The 21,758-nt window shown below is 38.1% G+C and overlaps 1 protein-coding gene across 1 annotated transcript in view; it reads right to left on the reverse strand.

Annotated features, from left to right (window-relative positions):
* Positions 1-21,758, reverse strand: part of POU6F2 (POU class 6 homeobox 2) — a 760,637-nt gene that overhangs the window by 58,633 nt on the left and 680,246 nt on the right. The window contains exon 5 of the mRNA XM_073630485.1: positions 19,854-20,003. Coding sequence (XP_073486586.1) covers positions 19,854-20,003 — 150 coding nt within the window. The remainder of the gene's footprint in view (positions 1-19,853; positions 20,004-21,758) is intronic.

The raw sequence follows: 21,758 nt of genomic DNA on the forward strand, positions 1-21,758 counted from the left end.
AAAACAAAGTGAAAAAGATTAGGCAAGTGATATACCACTAATAATAAAAATAAAAATAAAAAATAAATAAAAATAGAAATAAAAATAGAAATAGCCCCCTATGAAATCGCATATGTGTTATTAAATGAATAAATATGTGTATCTAATCATATCCATAAATCTGACTATAAATAACCATAAGCATAAACGTGAAAAATACTAGATCATTTATGTGTCAATTCAGAGTTGATAATCCCGTGAATTCCAAAAATGTCACCAATCCCATGCAAAAAATACATAAATATATATAAATATGAATATAAATGTAAGTGCATGAGGTATTGCTCATCTATACATGTACATCATGCCAAGTCCAGCAGTGAAATAACATGCCAAGTCCAGACAAAAAAACAGCCCAAAACCAGCATCCAAAATAACACAGTAACCAAAAAATTGACAAAGCCAGCCAAACCACACATCGGAAAGGAATCAGGGTAGAGAAGCACTGCAGCAAGGAGCATTCAAGCCATGAAGAGTAGTTGGATTACTCCTGAAGTGACAACGGAGGCTGAGCTGAGTGGATGACCGGTTTCTGATGCCCTACACTGCATAGGTGGATCAGAAGCATGGATTTGTGACGGAGCCACCAAGAGGGGCCATTCATTACTATCCAGTTGTGCATATTCCCCCTGTAGGGGTATGAGGAGTCGGTGAGTGGGGACCCATGCGGGGAGCACAAGAGTCACCTGTTCAGTTTTGAGCACAAGAGTCACCAGATTGTTTGAACAATATTTTCTTTTTGGAACTTCATTATTATTTTTGGTTCACTAATTTTTGTCATTTTTTTGGTTACTGTGTTATTTTGGATGCTGGTTTTGGGCTGTTTTTGTTTTTTTTTCTGGACTTGGCATGTTATTTCACTGCTGGACTTGGCATGATGTACATATATAGGTGAACAATACCTCATGCACTTATATTTATATTCATATAATGATTAATGAATATAAACACATTAATGATATAGTATTTTTCACGTTTATGCTTATGGTTATTTATAGTCAGATTTATGGATATGATTAGATACACATATTTACTCATTTAATAACACATATGCGATTTCATAGGGGGCTATTTCTATTTTTATTTCTATTTTTATTTATCTTTTATTTTTATTTTTATTATTAGTGGTATATCACTTGCCTAATCTTTTTCACGTTGTTTTCACTTTGTCTTTTGCTTTTGTTATTTTCTGTTTATGGTTTCCCCCTTTAAGCAATGTGGGTGCCTGAATAGAAAACTCTACCCCCCTACTAGGGAGCGCCATCTACCCCACTTTCTATATTTATCTATATATTAGCCCTTTAGGGGGTCTATTAGAGGAGGCTGCATACCTTTCACCTGTCTTAAGCGCAGAGCTTTAGTTTGTTCTTCTAAAGTCCTGTCTGACTTCTCAAGCCTGCATATCCTGATGCAAGTTCTTCTATCAACAGTTCCAGAACCTGCAGTACATGCGGAGTGCCCCTTTTTCCTCGGCTGGTCCAGCGTGTATCACTTCTGCTCCTGGCCTAAAGTCCTGTCTGACTTCTCAAGCCTGCATATCCTGATGCAAGTTCTTCTATCAACAGTTCCATAACCTACAGTACATGCGGAGTGCACCTTTTGCCTCGGCTGGTCCAGCATGTATCACCTCTGCTCCTGGCCTAAAGTCCTGTCTGACTTCTCAAGCCTGCATAGCCTGATACAAGTTCTTCTATCAACACCTGCCATCAATCGTTTTCTCCTGTCCCTCTGCACCATCTGTTTCACCTTGAGCGGGGCCTGGGCTGGAGATACAAGAGCGATCAATCTCATCAGTTTAGTCTTCTACCAGGTACGTGACAACTGCTCAACATGTCACCTCATTCCCAGTGACACTATGATACTTCTCCCTGACACAGAGACTATCTCTTCGCATGCTCCTGAGCTTCTTCATTCATGAAGCCCCTGACTCACTTCTTTTCTTCTGTGACATCCCAGGCTAGGAACCTGGGATACCCCATGAAGTGATATTGTTCCCACTGGGCACTGGTTGCTAGGCAGGTGGCCAAGCTCACAAACCCCCTCACTGCAAGGCCCCTCTGTCACCCCTGCCATGTCACTATGACTCTCAGTGACTCTCTTCTTAAGTTTCCAGCAATACTCTGGTTGCCCCTAGCAATGGCAATATAGCCTCTTCTCCTTCCACTGCAGGTTAGACCCTTGTAAAGATTCCTCTTCATCCCCCTTCCAAGCCCTGTTCTTTGATACACCCTACATGCACATCTTTAGTGACTTCAGAACAGGCAGGTTGACTTAACAAGGTTTTTTTATTGAAGTTAGTTGTAGACTGACCACCCTTGCACAAGTTGGCCTCGGTTATGACATATGTGAGCTGCCCTTTGTGTGCTGCTTTTTTTAATGTTTATATTTTTGGAATTTTTCTTTTACTTGTAAGATAAGACTGCCAGCTCAGACATTTGTCTTGCAGAGGTGATGTCTTCAAGGAATCCCACCTTGTAGGTTAGAGCACAGAAATTAATGTCTCAAATGTTAAAAATTAATGGCAGACAGAACCACATTAGGGCTTCTTATCCAGGGAATGAGAGGCCAATGGTCTCTGGATCAATAAAATAAATAGCCGAAAGTGACTGGAGTAATGGCACTGCAGGAACAGTTAAAGGGTTAAAATATATAAACTTATTAAAAGACAATTTTATTGTACATTTTTTAGAGGCCCCAACTAGAAATGATGCTTTGCTGGACCTGGTAGTTTCAAACCATGCAGAGCGTATTACTAATGTTCATATAAAAGAGCATCTGAGTAGCAGTGACCATAATAATATTTCATTTAATTTTAGCTGTAAACAATAAGCACATACTGGTAAGATAAAAACGCTTAACTTTAAGAAAGCCAATTTTCCAAGGCTGAGGGCTGCTCTCCAAGTCTCAGACTGGGAGGGAATATTGGCATAGATGAACACAGAACAGAAATGGGAATTCTTCAAAATGATTGTATGCAAACACACTACAAAAAAAATCTCATAGGCAGCAAGTTTAAAAGGCTAAATGTTAAACCTATATGGCTCAGGGATAAAATTAAAAAAGCTACAAACAATAAGAAATGAGCTTTTTAAAATATTAAAATGACGGAGTACTATCATCATTTAAACTTTACAAAGTATAGAACAGAATATGTGAAAAGTAAACCAAGGTAGAAAAAAATCAAAATTGGAAAAGAGAATAGGACAAACCCCCAAAACGTCTTCAAATATATTAATAGCAAAAAGGTCAGGTTGAGATGGGCCTACATGCTGAGGCATGTAGGCCCTTTACAAAATAATCTGGAGTGGGTGACTTGGCAAAAAGAAAAGACAAATGTATTAAATTCCTTCTTCAGGTCTGTGTATACAAAGAAGGATGGGGGAGTTTGAGTCCATAATAGGGATTATATTGACATAGCCACAAATAAACCATTGTGGCTGATAAGGATGGGCAAATGCTTGTTAAATCTGTCCAATGATTTTTTTAAATATAGACCCCCATCTGTGATCATGATCCTGTAAGTTGTGATGACCCCCCCTAAAATAAAATAAAAAAAAGTAAAACATCCTGGGGCCCTTTGCTTGTAATTTTTTGGGGTGTATATTTTCAGTTAATAGACAATTGGTTTTAAGACAGTGGGAAAAAAAACTGAATAGTAAATTGGTATTTTTAAGATGTATTTAACTGTTATACATTAAAGTACATCAAATAGCAGGAAAACACACCAAAAAATAAATAAACATTTAAAACCCTATTGTGTACTGTCTCTTAGTTTTTTCAAGCTGTAATTTGTACACCTTTTTATACCTATTGTTTAAGTGTCTAAAACACCTTAACTAACAACAACTTACCAAGCACACCCAATAACAAACACTCAGAACATAAACAAAAGAGACTCGGGAGCCATGCAAACAATTTAAGTCTTAAAACAAGTGTAGCACCCTCCTAGGTACAGTAGGTGCTAGGATATATTTAGGTAAGTGTTAGTGTGTGTTTTTGACTGTAGTCAGTGTGGCTATAAATTTGGATTAGTTAAAAGCATAGTTTGGCTCACTGTACCCAATGAGCTGTGATTGTTTAGTTAGGTCCTATCTGTGTGCTCTGCAGCTGCCAGTTTGCTGGATATCTCCCTCTGTATCCAGGTAACTTGTGGAGCTATGCAGACTATTTTGGGAGCACACAGAACTCTGGGGGCACGCTGCCCTATCAGGCACAAGCTGCAGTGAAAAGGCCTCGGGTGGCTGACCTGAGGAGGAATGCTGAGACCCTGGTGCTTGGAAGAAGTTGAATGAGAGGAGTCGTCTGCTATAGATATGTCTAGTATCACTGCAGAGCATCGCTTGGAAGATTGGAAGGAGGCTCCATCTGTACTTGGGCCTTGTGAGTACAGACATTGAAATATCTTGGGAACCCTGTACTTTAGCTACCCCTCTGGTGCCTTATTATAGTCAGCTGTGGGTCTATTGAAGGGGACCTGTGGTGTCCTGAAGAGCTCTGTCCAGACACTTTCCTACTTAAAGGAACTTTGCTCTAATGGCTCTAATGCTACTTAAGCTGAAGTCTATGGTTTGTTACAAGCCTGGACTTCATCATAGATTGTCCTCAGTTGTACATAGCTCTTATATTTGGAGTATCCCACCACTTCCCTCATCCCTATCCAAGTTCTCCAAAAATAAAAACAACAAAAACAACATTGCCTAGACTGGTGGGAGTGAATGAGCCTGTTGTGTGCCTGGATGTGGGGCAGAAGTTGGGAAGACCTAAACAGTTATTCCTGCGGCTCCTATGGGAGTAGCACTACACAACCTTAATCACCTTAAACCCCTCTAACCAAAGATGATTTTTTTTTTTTAAACAAAAGAGAGGCCACAAACCTTGGATATCAGCTTTAGCATCCACAGTTTAGAAAGTTGGCAACTCTGGACATGTTTCTAACTTCACAACACTATACACGCTTCTATGCTCAGCATGAGTTAGGATTACAATGATCTTTGTTAAATCAGTTTGCAAGCACTAGGAATGAAACATTAAACTTCGCCAAATGTCATATGTAAGTTACCTGGGACATTAATGAAATGGGATAGAAAATGTACAACACAGAGAATTTATATTTTATATGGGTATTATGGAGAGAGAAGTGGCAGAGAGTTGCAGAAGTAGAATCGACAAGACTTTGTTCGGACAGATTTTTGCTGGCTGATATTCCCTGGTGAGCAATAATATAAATTGCATTCACCATAATTTGTATCTTTTCCCTTTGTCTCACCCTTTTGGCCACCCTTGTGATATTCCCAACATAGAGCCTTCCAGGGAAGGACATGAGTAAGTCACCACAAAATGTAAACTGATTCCATTCCAAAGTGCAAATAGGCCATCAAACAGTTTTTCAAAACACAACAAGTAAGCTTAAAAATCCTAATGTGCCACAATGGGCAAAAATTAATATAGTCAAAAAATGAATAAACAAAACAGATGTGACTATAGTGTCTGGATCAAACATAGACATCCGCAAGTACTGAAAGATAGGTATAGCTACCTCTGAGGCATTGTTTTAAGTTTAGGAGACCCTGTAATCACCGGCATGACAACATTAAACTGGCTTTAAGTTCCATGTGTTGCCATAACTAAACAAAGAAATATTTGCCTAGTAACTATAGAGTTGCACACTTAATGTCTATTGTGATAAATACATTGTAGGTTTCTTTCACGTGACCATTTCGATCAGGTCATGCCTGATTGGATGGTCCATATACTCCTCTGGACTGGAGGGTGCAAAAGGACTTGAGTCTGTTTACACCCACCTACCTCCGATCCAATCTGTCCCACTAAAAACAAACTGAAGGGAAACTGCCCTGAAGGGGATCTATAGGTGATCTGTAGGCGGATAGGAGGTAGTAAGGTCCATTTACACCCGGCCACCCATACAGAAGTGCGAGCTCTGTCCGTGTCCGCTCTGCATGAACTGAGCATCTGCCCACTCTGCTCTGATCAGCAGGGAATCTGTGAACAGATCCCCTGTTGATCAGAAGGGAGTCCGCCCCATGTGAAAGGTGCCTTGGGGTTTTTAAAAGACAAATGTACCTTTGACACAAGTTGTCATTTAATTAATGCAACTGTGCCACTGAGTGCAGTCACAGAACAACATACTCAAAGAAGTGCTGGGAAAGTTTAGACTTGCATCTGTAGTCAGATGAAGGAAAACTTCAAACAAGCTCTGGCGAGGTGGCTCCCACACTGCAAGGCTTCAATCAATGGGCACCCAGCAGTACCTCAAACCATAAAAATACAGAAAGGAGCACACCAAAACCGAAGATAATTTTAATTGTTGATTTAAAAAAATCATAAAAAAAACAGTCAATTTGTTTCAGAGGAAATACCACTCCCCTTTCATCTGGTGACACACACCTATCCTTTTTAGTCTATGTATAGGACCACATAAGCCTACCAGGAAAAGAGGGAAAATCCTCCAATTGAGTGACTTGTTCTGCTTTAGTCCTGTTTTAACACTGGCTTGAAAACGTATTCATACCCCTTGAAATTTTCCACATTTTGTCATGTTACAACCAAAAACGTAAATGTATTTTATTGGGATTGTATGTGATAGACCAAAATAAATATCTCAAAAGTGTGGCGTACATTCGTATTCAGCCCCTTTAACTCTGATACCCCTAACTAAAATCTAGTGGAACCAATTGCCTTCAGAAGTCACCTAATTAGCAAATAGAGTCAACATGTGTGTAATTTAATCTAATTATAAATACATCTGTTCTGTGAAGCCCTCAGAGGTTTGTTAGAGAACATTGATGAACAACCAGCATCATGAAGGCCAAGGAACACACCAGACAGGTCAGGGACAAAGTTGTGCAGAGGTTTAAAGCTGGGTTAGGTTATAAAAAAACATCCCAAGCTTTGAAAATGTCATGGAGCACTGTTCAATCCGTCATCTGAAAATGGAAAGAGTATGGCACAACTGCAAACATATCAAGACATGGCCGTCCACCTAAACTGACCAACCAGGCAAGGAGAGCATTATTTAGAGAAGCAGACAAGAGGCCCATGGTAACTCTGGAGGATCCACAGAGATTCACAGCTCAGGTGAATCTGTCCACAGGACAACTATTAATTGTGCACTCCACAAATCTGTCCTTTGTGAAAGAGTGGCAAGAAGAAAGCCATTGTTTAAAGAAAGCCATAAGAAGTCCCGTTTGCAGTTTGCGAGAATCCATGTGGGGGACACAGAAAACATGTGGAAGAAGGTGCTCTGGTCAGATGAGACTGAAATTGACATTTTTGGCCTAAAAGCTATGTGTGATGGAAAACTAACACTGCACATCACCCTGAACACACCACCCCCACCGTGAAACATGGTGGTGGCAGCATCATGTTGTGGGGATGCTTTTCTTCAGCAGGGATAGGGAAGCTGGTCAGAGTTGATGGGAAGGTGGATGGAGCCAAATACAGGGCAATATTAGAAGAAAACCTGTTAGAGTCTACAAAAGACTTGAGACCGGGCCGGAGGTTCGCCTTCCAGCAGGACAACGACTCTAAACATACAGCCAGAGCTACTAGTGGAGTGGTTTAGATTAAAGCATATTCATGTGTTAGAATGGCCCAGTCAAAATCCAGACCTAAATCCAATTGATCAAATTTGTGGCAAGACTTGAAAATTGAACGCTCTGCATCCAATCTGACAGAGCTTGAGCTTTTTTGCAAAGAAGAATGGGCAAGAATTTCACTCTGTAGGTGTGCAAATCTGGTAGAGACATCCCCAAAAATACTTGCAGCTGTAATTGCAGTGAAAGGTGGTTCTACAAAGTATTGGCTCAGGGGGGCTGAATACAAATACACACCACACTTTTCACATATTTATTTGTAAAAAATGTTGAAAACCATTTATAATTTTCCTTTCTACTTCCCAATTATGTGCCACTTTGTGTTGATCTATCACATAAAATCCCAATAAAATACATTTACATTTTTGGTTGTAACATGACAAAATTTCAAGGGGTATGAATTATTTTTCAAGGCACTGTATATGAAAAATATATGACATATGTGTCTACCTAAACTATCAATTCAATTTGTATAAGAAAGGTATATACTTACATGGTTGTTGGTTGATCTAGAGGTGATTATACAGTAAAATTGTAATGTGTATAGTGAGCTTTAGTCAAGAAATCAACAATAGATGATGATCTTTGTGTATAAGCTCAGCACCAATAATAAGCGTATAAGTGTATAAGTTCAGCACCACACAGTCTGCAGCTTCTAAAGCAAGGAAGCCTCAACCTTTTGATAATATATTAAAAGAAGCATGCACATGGGAGGGAGACATATTTTTTTCTAAACAAAGCATTAGTATGGACTTATGGTGATGTGTGGTTAAGTTTTGCACACCAGTTCACAAAAAGGATGGCCTGGGACTAAAATCAATTATGTGAGTGTTGGACCTCAGCTACAAGCATAAACTATTTAAACTAACCATATTGATACTTACAGTCATGGCCGAAATTGTTGGCACCCCAGAAATTTTTCCAGAAAATCAAGTATTTCTCACAGAAAAGTATTGCGGTAACACATGTTTTGCTATACACATGTTTATTCTCTTTGTGTGTATTGGAACAAAACAAAAAAAGGGAGGAAAAAAAGCAAATTGGAGATAATGTCACACAAAACTCAAAAAAATGGGCTGGTCAAAATTCTTGGCACCCTTAACTTAATATTTGGTTGCACACCCTTTGGAAAAAATAACTGAAATCAGTCGCTTCCTATAACCATCAATAAGCCTCTTACACCTCTCACCCAGAATTTTGGACCACTCTTCCTTTGCAAAATGCTCCAGGTCTCTCTTATTGGAAGGGCACCTTTTCCCAACAGCAACTTTAAGATCTCTCCACAGGTGTTCAATGGGATTTAGATCTGGACTCATTGCTGGCCACTTTAGAACTCTCCAGCGCTTTGTTGTCATCCATTTCTGGGTGCTTTTTGACGTATGTTTGGGGTCATTGTCCTGCTGGAAGACCCTAGATCTCGGACGCAAACCCAACTTTCTGACACTAGGCTCTGCAAAGCGACCCAAAATCCTTCGGTAATCCTCAGATTTCATTATGCCTTGCACACAATCAAGGCACCCAGTGCCAGAGGCAGAAAAACAACCCCAAAACATCATTGAACCTCCACCGTATTTCACTGTAGGTACTGTGTTCTTTTCTTTGTAGGCCTCATTCCATTTTCCATAAACAATAGAATGATGTGCTTGACCAAAAAGCTCTATCTTGGTCTCATCTGTCCACAAGACGTTTTCCCAGAAGCATTTTGGCTTACTCAAGTACATTTTGGCAAACTGTAGTCTTGCTTTTTTATGTCTCTGTGTCAGCAGTGGGGTCCTTTTGGGTCTCCTGCCATAGCGTTTCATTTCATTTAAATATTGATGGATAGTTTGCGCTGACACTGATGTTCCCTGAGCCTGCAGGACAGCTTGAATTTCTTTGGAACTTGTTTGTTTTTTTTTTTTTCTTGTTTTTTAATCTGTAATTTGCTGGAGAGATTGTACTTCACTTCTTCCCTGTCAGATTTGTTATCTTTTCCTGGTGGTCAGCAATGAACCCAAGAGGAGTTCCAACCCCTCACCATTCTATTTATTAGATATGTGCATGATGAAAAAATTTGTTTTGTTTTGATTCGTTAATCTAGTTATATTGTTTAGTTCAATTCGGTTGATTCCTTCAATTCGTGTTCAGAGTTCGTATTCAGAATTCATTTTCTGAATTTTCGAATTTTCTTTGAATTTGCAGATTTTTTCGATTTGAAACGTTCAAATCGATACATTTTCGAATCGGTCGAAACGAAAATATGATATTGTTTTCAATTTGAATGCAGCAAAGTGAACAAACAAAAATCTTCATCAAAAGATTACAATGACTCTTTAAATCACCTTTGGCTTAACAAAAACAGTATTATTTCAAAATGGTACTCTAATAACACACACAGTGTTTTGCCGCTTACACACGGTCGGAATTTCCGACAACAAATGTTCGATGTGAGCTTGTTGTGGGAAATTCCGACCGTGTGTAGGCTCCATTGGACATTTGTTGTTGGAATTTCCGACAACAAAAATATGAGAGCTGGATCTCAAATTTTCCGACAACAAAATCCGTTGTTGTAAATTCCGATCGTGTGTACACAATTCCGAAGCACAAAATTCCACGCATGCTCAGAATCAAGCAGAAGAGCCACACTGGCTATTGAACTTCTTTTTTCTCGGCTCGTCGTATGTGTTGTACGAAACCGCGTTCTTGGCGATCGGAATTTCCAACAACATTTGTGCAACCGTGTGTATGCAAGACAAGTTTGAGCCAACATCCGTCGGAAATAAATCCAGGATTTTGTTGTCAGAATGTCCGATTGTCTGTACGCGGCATTTGAGTTCAGCAATATGTGTAGTTAAAATTCCACTGGAGTTCAATGTAAAATTCGAATTTCCGAAATGCAGGCAAATTTTGTTACGTTATTCGGAGCATTCGATAAAATTTGTTTATATTGTAAATCGGGTATTCGGATATATCCGAATCTCCGAATGACGAAAAATTTGTCTGAATATTAATTTGAAACAAAACAACCCGCACATGTCTACTATTCATCGCTAAAAAAAGTTTTCCTGTTAAATGCATGTCAAAAAGAGACTATTAGTGTTCATGTACACTGTAATTTTTTTAGACATCTTTTCTCCTTACAGGAAAAAAGCAGTAGAAATCAAAGCAGTAAAAGTCATGTTATCTACATTCACTCAGCTCAGCTGACTTCCATCATCCAATTATGGGCAAGCAAAAATTATGTTTTTTTTTAATTTTCTTTGCATGTGATTGGGTATTCTCTGTAAAGTGAAGCTTTATCTCATTTCCCAAGCGCTGGAGCAACTGCACTTGCAAAAATGCACAGTCAATTTGCCTTTTATAAATCAAACCCACAGGCTAACAAGGAGGGATGTTTAGAAGCAGAGAAAAAAAACTAAAATGACTGTAAAACAGGTGTTTTTGAGCTGCAGTGTGCATGAGGCATTAAGAGGACCATCTGATATAAATGGCCTATATAGAAAATACAGTGGCAAACTATTTACTTTGTGGTCACCACAGAAGGCATTAAAGTATATGTTGGAATTGGAAGAAAATATGGTTTAATCTTTAGCTGCAGAAAGGGCTTTTAATGTAACAGTCATTAAATTCAGAGTAGTCTTTTATAGAAATTGTCTCTGCCTGATTCGGTGCAGCGTTAGAAAAAAGAGTTGGATCTGTTTTTCTAAAATAGCACTCTGCTATGTATATCTAAAAATACACAGTGAAATGCATCTGGATCAGCATCTTACATTTTCAAAATTGCCACCACCAGGAGTCAGGAAAGATTTTTTATTTTACTCTGTATAAACTACAGATTTTTAGGAGGAACTGCTTTATTGTTTTGGGGAGTTGAGGGTCTGGAACGTGAGCGAATAATGCCTTTTGTTCAACAATGTTGTTATTATAAATCCAGTAGAAAGTATTTATTTTATACTGTCTCTATTTTTAAACGTGTTTACCTACAGCTCATTTATGTCAAGAAAATTTTGAGCAAAGTTTGTTAAAAAGATTAAAGGCTATATAATATAGCATTTTGAAACTTGTTTACTCAGATCTATCATTTATAAGTGGGGTTTTTAGAATTACTGTATATGAATACATATTTTTCCACCCAGGAGCCACAGGTGCTGTGTACAGACAGACATGAATGACTGTTAAAGGCGATATACAGGTATACGCCAGCACCAGCACATGTGTACCAATGTAAAGACAAAGTTCAATTTTTTTTTACTTGAACAAAAATGTAAAGTTAAATATTTGCATTAAGCATTAACACAAGGTTAACTGTTTGTACTTTCACCAATGCAAAGATAGAGTTCTGCACTGAGCACCAATTCAGAGTGAGTTTTGCAATGTGCACCAATGAAAGTTTAGTTTTGTCACTGAGCACACATGCAAATTCAGTTTTTCTGTTTTTTAGTATGCAATATTTAGTATGCAATGCTCTTTTATATGTATTAGTGTTTGTGTTTGTTATATCTACAGTATCTCAAAAAATGAGTACACGCCTCTTATTTTTGTAAATATTTTATTACATCTTTTGTGACAACACTGAAGAAATTATACTTTGCTACAATGTAAAGTATTGAGTGTACAGCTTGTATAACAGTGTCAATTTGCTGTCCCCTCAAAATAACTCAAAACACAGCCATTAATGTCAAAACCGCTGGCAACAAAAGTGAGTACACCTCTAAGTAAAAATGTCCAAATTGGGCCAAACTAGCCATTTTCCCTCCCCGGTGTTATGTGACTCATTAGTGTTACAAGGTCTCAGGTGTGACTGGAGAGCAGGTGTGTTAAATTTGGTGTTATCGCTCTCACTCTCTCATACTGGTCACTGGAAGTTCAACATGGCACCTCATGGCAAAGAGCTCTCTGAGGATCTGAAAAAAAGAATTTTTGCTCTACATAAAGATGGCCTAGGCTATAAGAAGATTGCAAAGACCCTGAAACTATGCTGCAGCGCGATGGCCAAGACCATACAGTGGTTTAACAGACCGGTTTCACTCAGAACAGGCCTCACCATGGTAGACCAAAGAAGATGAGTGCACATGCTCAGAGTCATATCCAAAGGTTGCCTTTGGAAAATAGATGTATGAGTGCTGCCAGCATTGCTGCAGAGGTTGAAGGGGTGAGGGGTCAGAATGTCAGTGCTCAGACCATACACTGCACACTGCATCAAATTGGTCTGCATGGCTGTCATGCACAAGAAAGCCTGCAAACAGTTTGCTGAAGAGAAGCAGACTAAGGACATGGATTACTGGAACCATGTCCTGTGGTCTGATGAGACCAAGATAGTCTTTTTTGGTTCAGATGGTGTCAAGTGTGTGTGGTGGCAACCAGGTGAGGAGTACAAAGACAAGTGTGTCTTGCCTACAGTCAAGCATGGTGGTGGGAGTGTCATGGCCTGGAGCTGCATGAGTGCTGGGGAGCTACATTTCATTGAGGGAACCATGAATGCCAACATGTACTGTGACATACTGAAGCAGAGGATGATCCCCTCCCTTCAGAGACTGGGCTTCAGGGCAGTATTCCAACATGATAACGACCCCAAACATGGCTCCAAGACGACCACTGCCTTGCTAAAGAAGCTGAGGGTAAAGGTGATGGACTGGCCAAGCATGTCTCCAGACCCTATTGATCATCTGTGGGCATCCTCAAATGGAAGGTGGAGGAGGGCAAGGTCTCTTACATCCACCAGCTCTGTGATGTTGGTCATGGAGGAGTGGAAGAGGACTCCAGAGTCAACCTGTAAAGCTCTGGTGAACTCCATGCCCAAGAAAATTAAGGCAGTGCTAGGAAATAATGGTGGCTACGCAAAATATTGACACTTTGGGCCCAATTTGGACATTTTCACTTAGGGTGTACTCACTTTTGCTGCCAGTGGTTTAAACATTAATGGCTGTGTGTTAAGTTATTTTGAGGGGACAGTAAATTTACACTGTTACACAAGCTGTACACTCACTACTTTACATTGTAGCAAAGTGTCATTTTTCCAGTGTTGTCACATGAAAATATATAATATAAAATATTTACAAAAATGTGAGGGGTGTACTCACTTTTGTGAGATACTGTATATATGTATTGCCATATCTACAACTCACTGATCACACCAATGTACCATGAGAAAACTATTTCAGGGGTTCCCTGAGATCTTATAATGTTTGCGAGGGTTCCTTGTGCATAACATGATAATAACAGCTGCTGCATATTATGCAAATGCAATATGAGGGATGGGAGCACCCAGAACCTGATGTTGGAAGAAAATTAAGCTGGGAGCTATTGCAGAGCTATTGCCACTTGAGTTCTCTAAAAGTAAAGGAAGCTAGAAGTTAATTCAGCCCACCAGACTTTAAATAAATATAACTTGTAAAGAACTGACCTTTTCAGCAAGGCAGTGCAAAGTTCATTAACTGTTTGCTAAATGCATTTACCCATAACAAACAGATTTTTGTCCACTGACTCAAAAAAGATTAAATATGATTGGTTGCCAAGGGTTAAGCTCACCAAACAGATTTCAATCTGACTGTACAATCGTTTTTAGACCATCAACAACTTCAGAGTGTAGTTTAAGGACCTGCCTGATTTGTATACAAATGCATTGGGTAGTTTAGGTAAGTCATCATATTATATTGTTTTGGTAACTCTAAAGGTGATTGTACAAAGATAATAAAAGTTAGATTTTAAGGTGTATGTTGCACATTAGTACATTTTGATTATAAACATTAGAAATTGCACCATCATAATAAATAGGAAAGGCTGGTGCAAATTTATTAAATTGGTCATATTTATCAGAGCAAAGGATAACTTCAAATACTGAAAGGGTTAAGATATATGAGAAAATTACATTTTATTCCTGAGCCTTATTGGGTATTTAAGCTAAATATAGCCTGTGGTGTAAATCCCTCCTTTTGTAAATCTTCCCCAATTTTCCTCCCTCAAGGTAATGTTAAGCAGGGTATACATAGACAGATTATTTTTTTATTCAGCCAGCAGATTCAATAACAAAAAAACAACAAATCCCTGCATCCACACAAACGATGTGGATGCAGGGATCTCACCAGCCACATTATTAAATTCTGACAGGGGAGATTCCCCTCGGTCAGAATACACAGATTAGAACTGAAGAAGCTGAGCGAATGCTGGTTTTCCAGCAGAACTGTTCAACAAAAGCGGGTCTAATGATATCAGTTTTTGGGTGGGCTATCTTTTTAGACACATATGTAAGATTTAGCAAGTGGATTTTTTTGGCCCTTTTTTTTGTTCTAAATAAAAAAAATATATGTTGGATTATGCCTTAAATAAATTGCATTTTGCAATTTAAAAAGTTATAACTCACTTTTTAAGTTCTTTAGAAGTAGTATATACAGTATTTATGTGTGAGATATGCATACAGACATACAGTACATACATACAATATCTAAATATAAAAAGAAAATATTCATTTCAATTTTTGAATAATTTAATTCTCATCTGAACAGCTTGTATTAGTTGCCAGTCCTGAATAAGTGTTCAACATAACTAAACATCACACAAGGCTTTGAAAGGACTGTTTAAGAGCTGCTGTACAAGATGATCGTTTGATGAAAGGGATTGAAAGACGGGTTAAAGTAGACACTGAAAGGTTATTGTAGAGGGCACATTGTTCATACAATCCTCTTTTAATATGTGCAGTGTGCACCTGCGATAAGATGATTCATTAGATATGGTCTCACTTTGACAAGCTCCATCGTTCAACACCCAAGATGGTGATGGAACAATTCTGTACCCTCCTTATAAATATGACAAGGTCAGCATCTTTTCTGAATGGTGGGTAGAATTGTCTTAGATGTATCTTAGATGTGTCTTTGTTTATGATATAAAAAAAAAAAAATGAAAGAAAATACTTTCCATTTATTAAATATCAGAAATGATCAATACTTACAAAATGCAAGATCGGAACTAGCAAACATCAGTGTTTTAAAAATCAGGATCAATGTAATGTATGTATTTAAGACACAATTAGAGAACCCTGTATTATTTGTAAGCAATAAATGCCACATGTTGTTTAAAACAGTTATATTTAAGAAGACCTTTCAAAATGCTTATCCGAGTAGAATGTTTTCTAGCACTGTGTGCAAGAAAAAAGGGTTAAAGCAACAATAGAGGATCTGTGGAAAGGTCAGAAGTGGTCTAAGCAGGAAATAAATATAGCATTCCATTAATCTGTTTTTTACAACGCACAAGAGGTCTGACTTATCCCACATTACCACCCCAATCCTCTGTTGCTTCTCATTGGTGCTTAAACATAACTGATCATATAGAGATTATATGTCCCTAAAAGACCACTGAAATAGAATGGCTTTCTAATGGGATAAGAAGTCAGTCAGGACAGATGGTAAATTTGATCAGTTGATAATGGCAATTGGTTTGGGGTTGACTAGGGTCAACAACAATGCCCTTTAGGATTTATTTTAACCTTTATTTGAATTAAATGAAGAAGAAGAGATATTTCTAAAAACATATCTTTTTCTGTAGTAGAATTTGAGTTATGTTTATGATTTGTTCATCTACTAAATGAAGTGAAGATTCCATGGGACCCCGGAACCTCTTTAATAATGTCTTAGAAAAGTTAGGAATAATGAAAAAAGGAGATTTGCATAAAAGACACTATATTCTGTTTATAGACCTTTCAATTCAGATTGTGGTCAAGCTTGACCTCTTTAACCACTTGGCGTCCACGCTATTGCAGAATGATGGCCACAGCGTGGACCTGAATTTCCGGGCACGCTCCGGGCACGCTCCCTGCGCACGCCCTGATCGCCGAGTCACCGAGACTCGGGTGATCACAGATCCAAGTAAGGGGCTGATCCCTGCCCCTTACCACGTGATCAGCTGTTAGCCAATGACAGCTGATCACATGATGTAAACAAAAGCTCTGTAATCGTTTTTTTTTTCTCCTCACACTGACAGCGTGAGGAGAAAAAAGAGCCGATCACCGGCTTATGTGCAAGGGACATCTGTTCCAAAGAGGAAGAGGCAATTCTGCCTCCTCTGTGCCCACCAGTACCCCCTGCCAGTGCCATCTGCCATTGCCACCTTCCAGTGCCCACAGTACCCACCAGTGCCACCTATCAATGCCCATGAGTGACACCTATCAATGCCCATAAGTGCTACCTATAAATGCCCACCAGTGGTGTCAATCAGTGCCACCTAGCAGTGCTGCCTATCAGTGTAACCAACCAGTGCCGATCAGTGCCCATTATTGCCACCCATCAGTGCCCATCACTGCCACCCATCAGTGCACATCACTGCCACCTATCAGTGCCCATCAGTGCCACCTCATCGGTGTACATCAATGAAGGAGAAAAATTACCTGTTTGCAAAATTTTATAACAAAATATTTTTAAAAATATATATTTTTTTAAAAATTTGGTATTTTAAATTTTTTTAACAAAAAATAAAAACCGCAGAGGTGATCAAATACCACCAAAAGAAAGCTCTATTTGTGAGAAAGAAATTATAAAAATATCATATGGATACAGTGTTGTATGACTGCGCAATTGTCATTCAAAGTTCATCAGCGATGAAAGCTGAAAATTGGTCTGGACAGGAGGGGGGTTTATGTGCCTAGTAAGCAAGTGGTTAAAGCAGTAAGTATCTTTTTTAATGCAAACATTTCTGACACTACAAGCAAAAAACTTTGCACACAATATTACTTGGAAATCAACATTAACTTTTGCATTGTCCATATGACATTGTGTGTTCTTCAATATTAGTCAGAGGTAATAACGGAGTGCTTCCATGTGAGGGTAGTGATTTCATCATTACTTCATAGGAATTTATTAAATATATTTCATTCCCATTCCCTATTCCCATTCAGTTCTCCCTCTCTCTTAGGCCTAATGCACACTGGCCGTGATAAAAAAGCCAATAGCGTTAGCTGTAGAAAGCTGTAGAATGAGTTTTTCAGCGTTTTTGCAGTAGTAAATTTCAGCATTTTTTATCTGTAGCATTTTTTTGCGGTTTTTAACAAAATTATACTTCCATAAAAGTTTATGGCTCAAAAACACTGATAAACAACAAATAGCCTAGTTTTTCTGCGTTTTTGGCGTTTTTAAGCTTTTTTCAGAGGTATAGCCTTTTTAAAGCTAAAAAACTCCTCTCAAAACCCACTAGTTTTAGGGTTTTTTTCCAGCCAGAAAACGCCCCTGCCAAAAACTGCTGATAACAGCCTATGGGGGTTATTTACTAAAGGAAAATCCACTTTGCACTGCAAGTGCATTTGAAAGTGCACTGAAAGTGCTTTTGGAAGTAAAAACGCTGTAGATCCGAGGGGGACATGCAAGGAAAATAAAAAAAAGCATTTTAGCTTGCACATGATTGGATGATAAAATCAGCAGAGCTTCCACTCATTTCAGATCTACCCCTTAGATTTAGAGCGACTGCACTTCCAAGTGCACTTGCAGTGCAATGTGGATTTGCCTTTCGTAAATAGCCCCCTATGTGTGCATGGACATATAGGATAACATGCTGGGGAGTTTATTGTCTGCAGGAAAAAAATGTCTGAAGCCAAAATCAGCAGCTGTAAAAACGTCCAATGTGCATGAGGCCTTATTCTTTTATTAGTGACTTGTAGGTGTGCATTCATACACTATTTTTAATTTGAAATGTCAGAGTGCTTGCATTGTAAAAAAAAAAAAATATTTCTGCTTTAGATTCCTTGTTTAACCACTTCAGCCCAGGAAGATTTTACCCCCTTCCTGACCAGAGCACTTTTTACAATTTGGCACTGCGTCGTTTTAACTGACAATTGCGCAGTCATGCGACGTTGTACCCAAACAAAATTTGCATCCTTTTTTTCCCACAAATAGAGCTTTCTTTTGGTGATATTTGATCACTATAAAGAAAAAAAAGAGCGACAATTTTGAAAAAAAAAAATACATTTTGCTATAATAAATATCCCCAAATTATTTTATTGTTTAAAATGTATTCATCATTTTAGGCTGATATGTATTCTTCTACATATTTTTGGTAAAAAAGTCTCAATAAGCATATATTGATTGGTTTGCGCAAAAGTTATAACATCTACAATCTATGGGAAAGGTTTATGGCATTTTTATGGCATTTTTATTATTTTATTTTTTTTACTAGTAATGGCAGTGATCTGCGATTTTTAGCGGTACTGCCATATTGTGAAAGACAGATCGGTCAATTTTGACACATTTTTGGGACCATTGCCATTTATACAGCGATCATTGCTATAGATATGCACTAATTACTGTATAAATGCCACTGGCAGGGAAGGGGTTAACACTAGGGGGCGATCAAGGGGTTAAATGTGTGTTCCCTCATTGTGTTCTAACTGTATGGGGATTGGACTGACTAGGTGAGTGGTGCCATTCTTCCCCCATAAAAAGACGTGAGGTGGTCGGGAACCAGTTGTAAAAAAGCACATTTTCACTGTCTCTCCTCAGCATGAATCTCACATACTGTAAAATAATGGAAACATGCAAATTACACGTAAGCACTTGGCATCGATTTTATTTGTGTGACTGAGCAATAGCATTTCTGCAAACTTGTGGAGCATGCACTTTTCTTATAAAGATAATATTTCATGCTTCTGACTGTGTGAACACTACGTGCCCCAACCTTCTGCCAAAAATAAAGGATGTCCAAGTGCACATGCTATCTTAGTTTCTAATGGCTGGACCTAATCTCACTTCTTCATTCTTTATATTTGCATGAAATTACTTTTTTAGCAATGGCAGGTGTTGATCCATGGATGGCCATGTTGCTAAGATCCTAAACAATTTTAAACAGCATGCTTACTGCAATGTAAAGATCCTTTGGATAATGAGAATTGTTTTAACAGTCTATTGGTGAATATTTGTGTATATGCATGTTTTCTTCTATATCTGAGAATGAGTATCTACATTAAGATTTTAAACAGGTAAATATAAATATTTTTTAGACAATTTACCGACATACTGTAAAGAGTTATGCTAAATTGTGTCATTGGAACTCCAAATACAGCGTGTTATACTTCATTTATAGGCAACATCAACTCACTTGTTTTTCAGGTAAAATGCAAAGACAAACATTCAATAGATTTACAAAGTGAAAGAAAACTCTAGATTAAGGGCCATGATAAGGCTATACAAAATATAGGCAATCTAAAATACATTTATAAAAATACTGTATATTATTTATGCTTATTACCTGTCCTTGTGCATTTGTGACAAGTTGTCCAGTAACACCTTGCAGACTGGATAGTGCATTTCCAAAGGCCTGTGAACTCGCTATTGAGCCCATGGCAGCTGCCGCTGCAGCAGCTACTGCTGCTTGGTTTGCTAAGGGGTTATTAACCATCTAAAAAGCAGAAAACAATTACAAATTACACACAAAAATGACATTAACACATATTCTCTTCTCAAAACTACTTTAAAAATATGTAGATAAATATTGTATATAGATAGATAGATAGATAGATAGATAGATAGATAGATAGATAGATAGATAGATAGATAGATAGATAGATATAGATCATAATACTGTATATACTGCATATTTTATTCTTTAATTTAAGCCATATATTTAAAACAAAAAAACATACTTATTTACTATAATTGTCAACTCCAATCAGTGGCTATAATGTGATATTTTCATGATTCATGCTACTCTTAAGAATGAAGAACACCTACCCTGCAAAAAAAGTAGCCTCATAACATTTGATTTTGACAGAATTTGCACAGAATTAATGAACTTTCTCAGTTTTTACAGGATGTATAGCTTTGTATTTATTTATTTTTTTAAATACACCCTAATGTCTTCTTTCCTCTTAAAGCTTGCAGTAGAGTCAAACTTTTTTAGTTTGTTTTTGTATAAAGTAGTGAAGGATTAGAACCCTTCTCAAGTTTTTTTTTTTTTTTATTGCTGTCTTTGATCTTACTAAATAGATTTGCCCTCTCTATTTGAGACAAAATGTGTGTTGGGAAATCTAAATTCTTTCAAATTCTTTGTCACGAGAACAAAAGTAGAAGGGAAGTGTTCCAATGGGGACACTTTCTTCAGGAACAACTCACCTCACCAGAGTTTTTCTCTCTTTTCCTGTTGCATATTTAGCACAGAAAGTGAAGGGAAATCTCTCCAATGGGACACAGCAAAAAATAAATTGAGTTTTTTTTTTTATCATCCCCTACCCTATACAAAACTTTTTTTTTTACGTACACTTAAACTGCAATAATCATTGTGTCCAATCAGTGTATACTCTTATACATGAACATATCAGAATATGCAAATGGATACTGCCATACCTACACAAATATATACAGCTGTTGTTTCTAAGATGAGACCAAGCAAGTTTCTTCCAAATTAGCACAGGAGCAATTATTTCAGTACTGTTATACATTTAGCTTTTAAAAACTTAAACCTGAACTCCAGGAAACCTAAAAGTACTCCCTTATAGTGAACTGTAAGATTTAACTGCTCATTTCTGTCTAGAGAATTTGGAACATACAGATTCACTTACCCAGTTATCTGCTGCTGTGTGCTGCTAGACCTGTCCCTGCACTCTCTTCTCCCTCATGCTCTGGTAGTCTAAGGTCTTCTGACATCATCAAGACTGATTCAGGGTCCATAGCCCTGTATTGGATTTCAGGCTACCAACGAACAGTCCACCACCACCAGAGCTGAGGAAGCAGAGGATTGGGTAAGTAAAAGTGCTTTTACTGTTCCCTACATTAAACAAGCAGTTAATCATAGCAATGGGAGAACTTTGTATGTTTCCTGGAGTTGGGCTTTAATGATCACACAAAGTTGATGCGCATTCATTTTGTCTAGACACAAGACTTACTGCAGATAGGCATACCTTAATTTACCCTGTACTGGACCTAGGCATGTTAGTGTTTCTTTTTGTCTAAAGTGTATTCAAAAATGCAAGCCAGATGTGACCATGGACGATGGAAGCATATTTTGGTGCTCTAGCCCTTACTACTGTTGCCAAAAAGTCATGGATTCAAATTCCATGAAAAACTGTATCTACATGGAAATTACATATTCTTTTTATTTTTTTGCCCTCCCGGCAAATTAAGTCCGTGCTGTAGCCATCTTTCGGCTATAGCGCGA

Source organism: Aquarana catesbeiana, linkage group LG05 (genome assembly GCF_042186555.1).
Source record: "Aquarana catesbeiana isolate 2022-GZ linkage group LG05, ASM4218655v1, whole genome shotgun sequence".
In the NCBI taxonomy this organism is placed as follows: domain Eukaryota; kingdom Metazoa; phylum Chordata; class Amphibia; order Anura; family Ranidae; genus Aquarana; species Aquarana catesbeiana.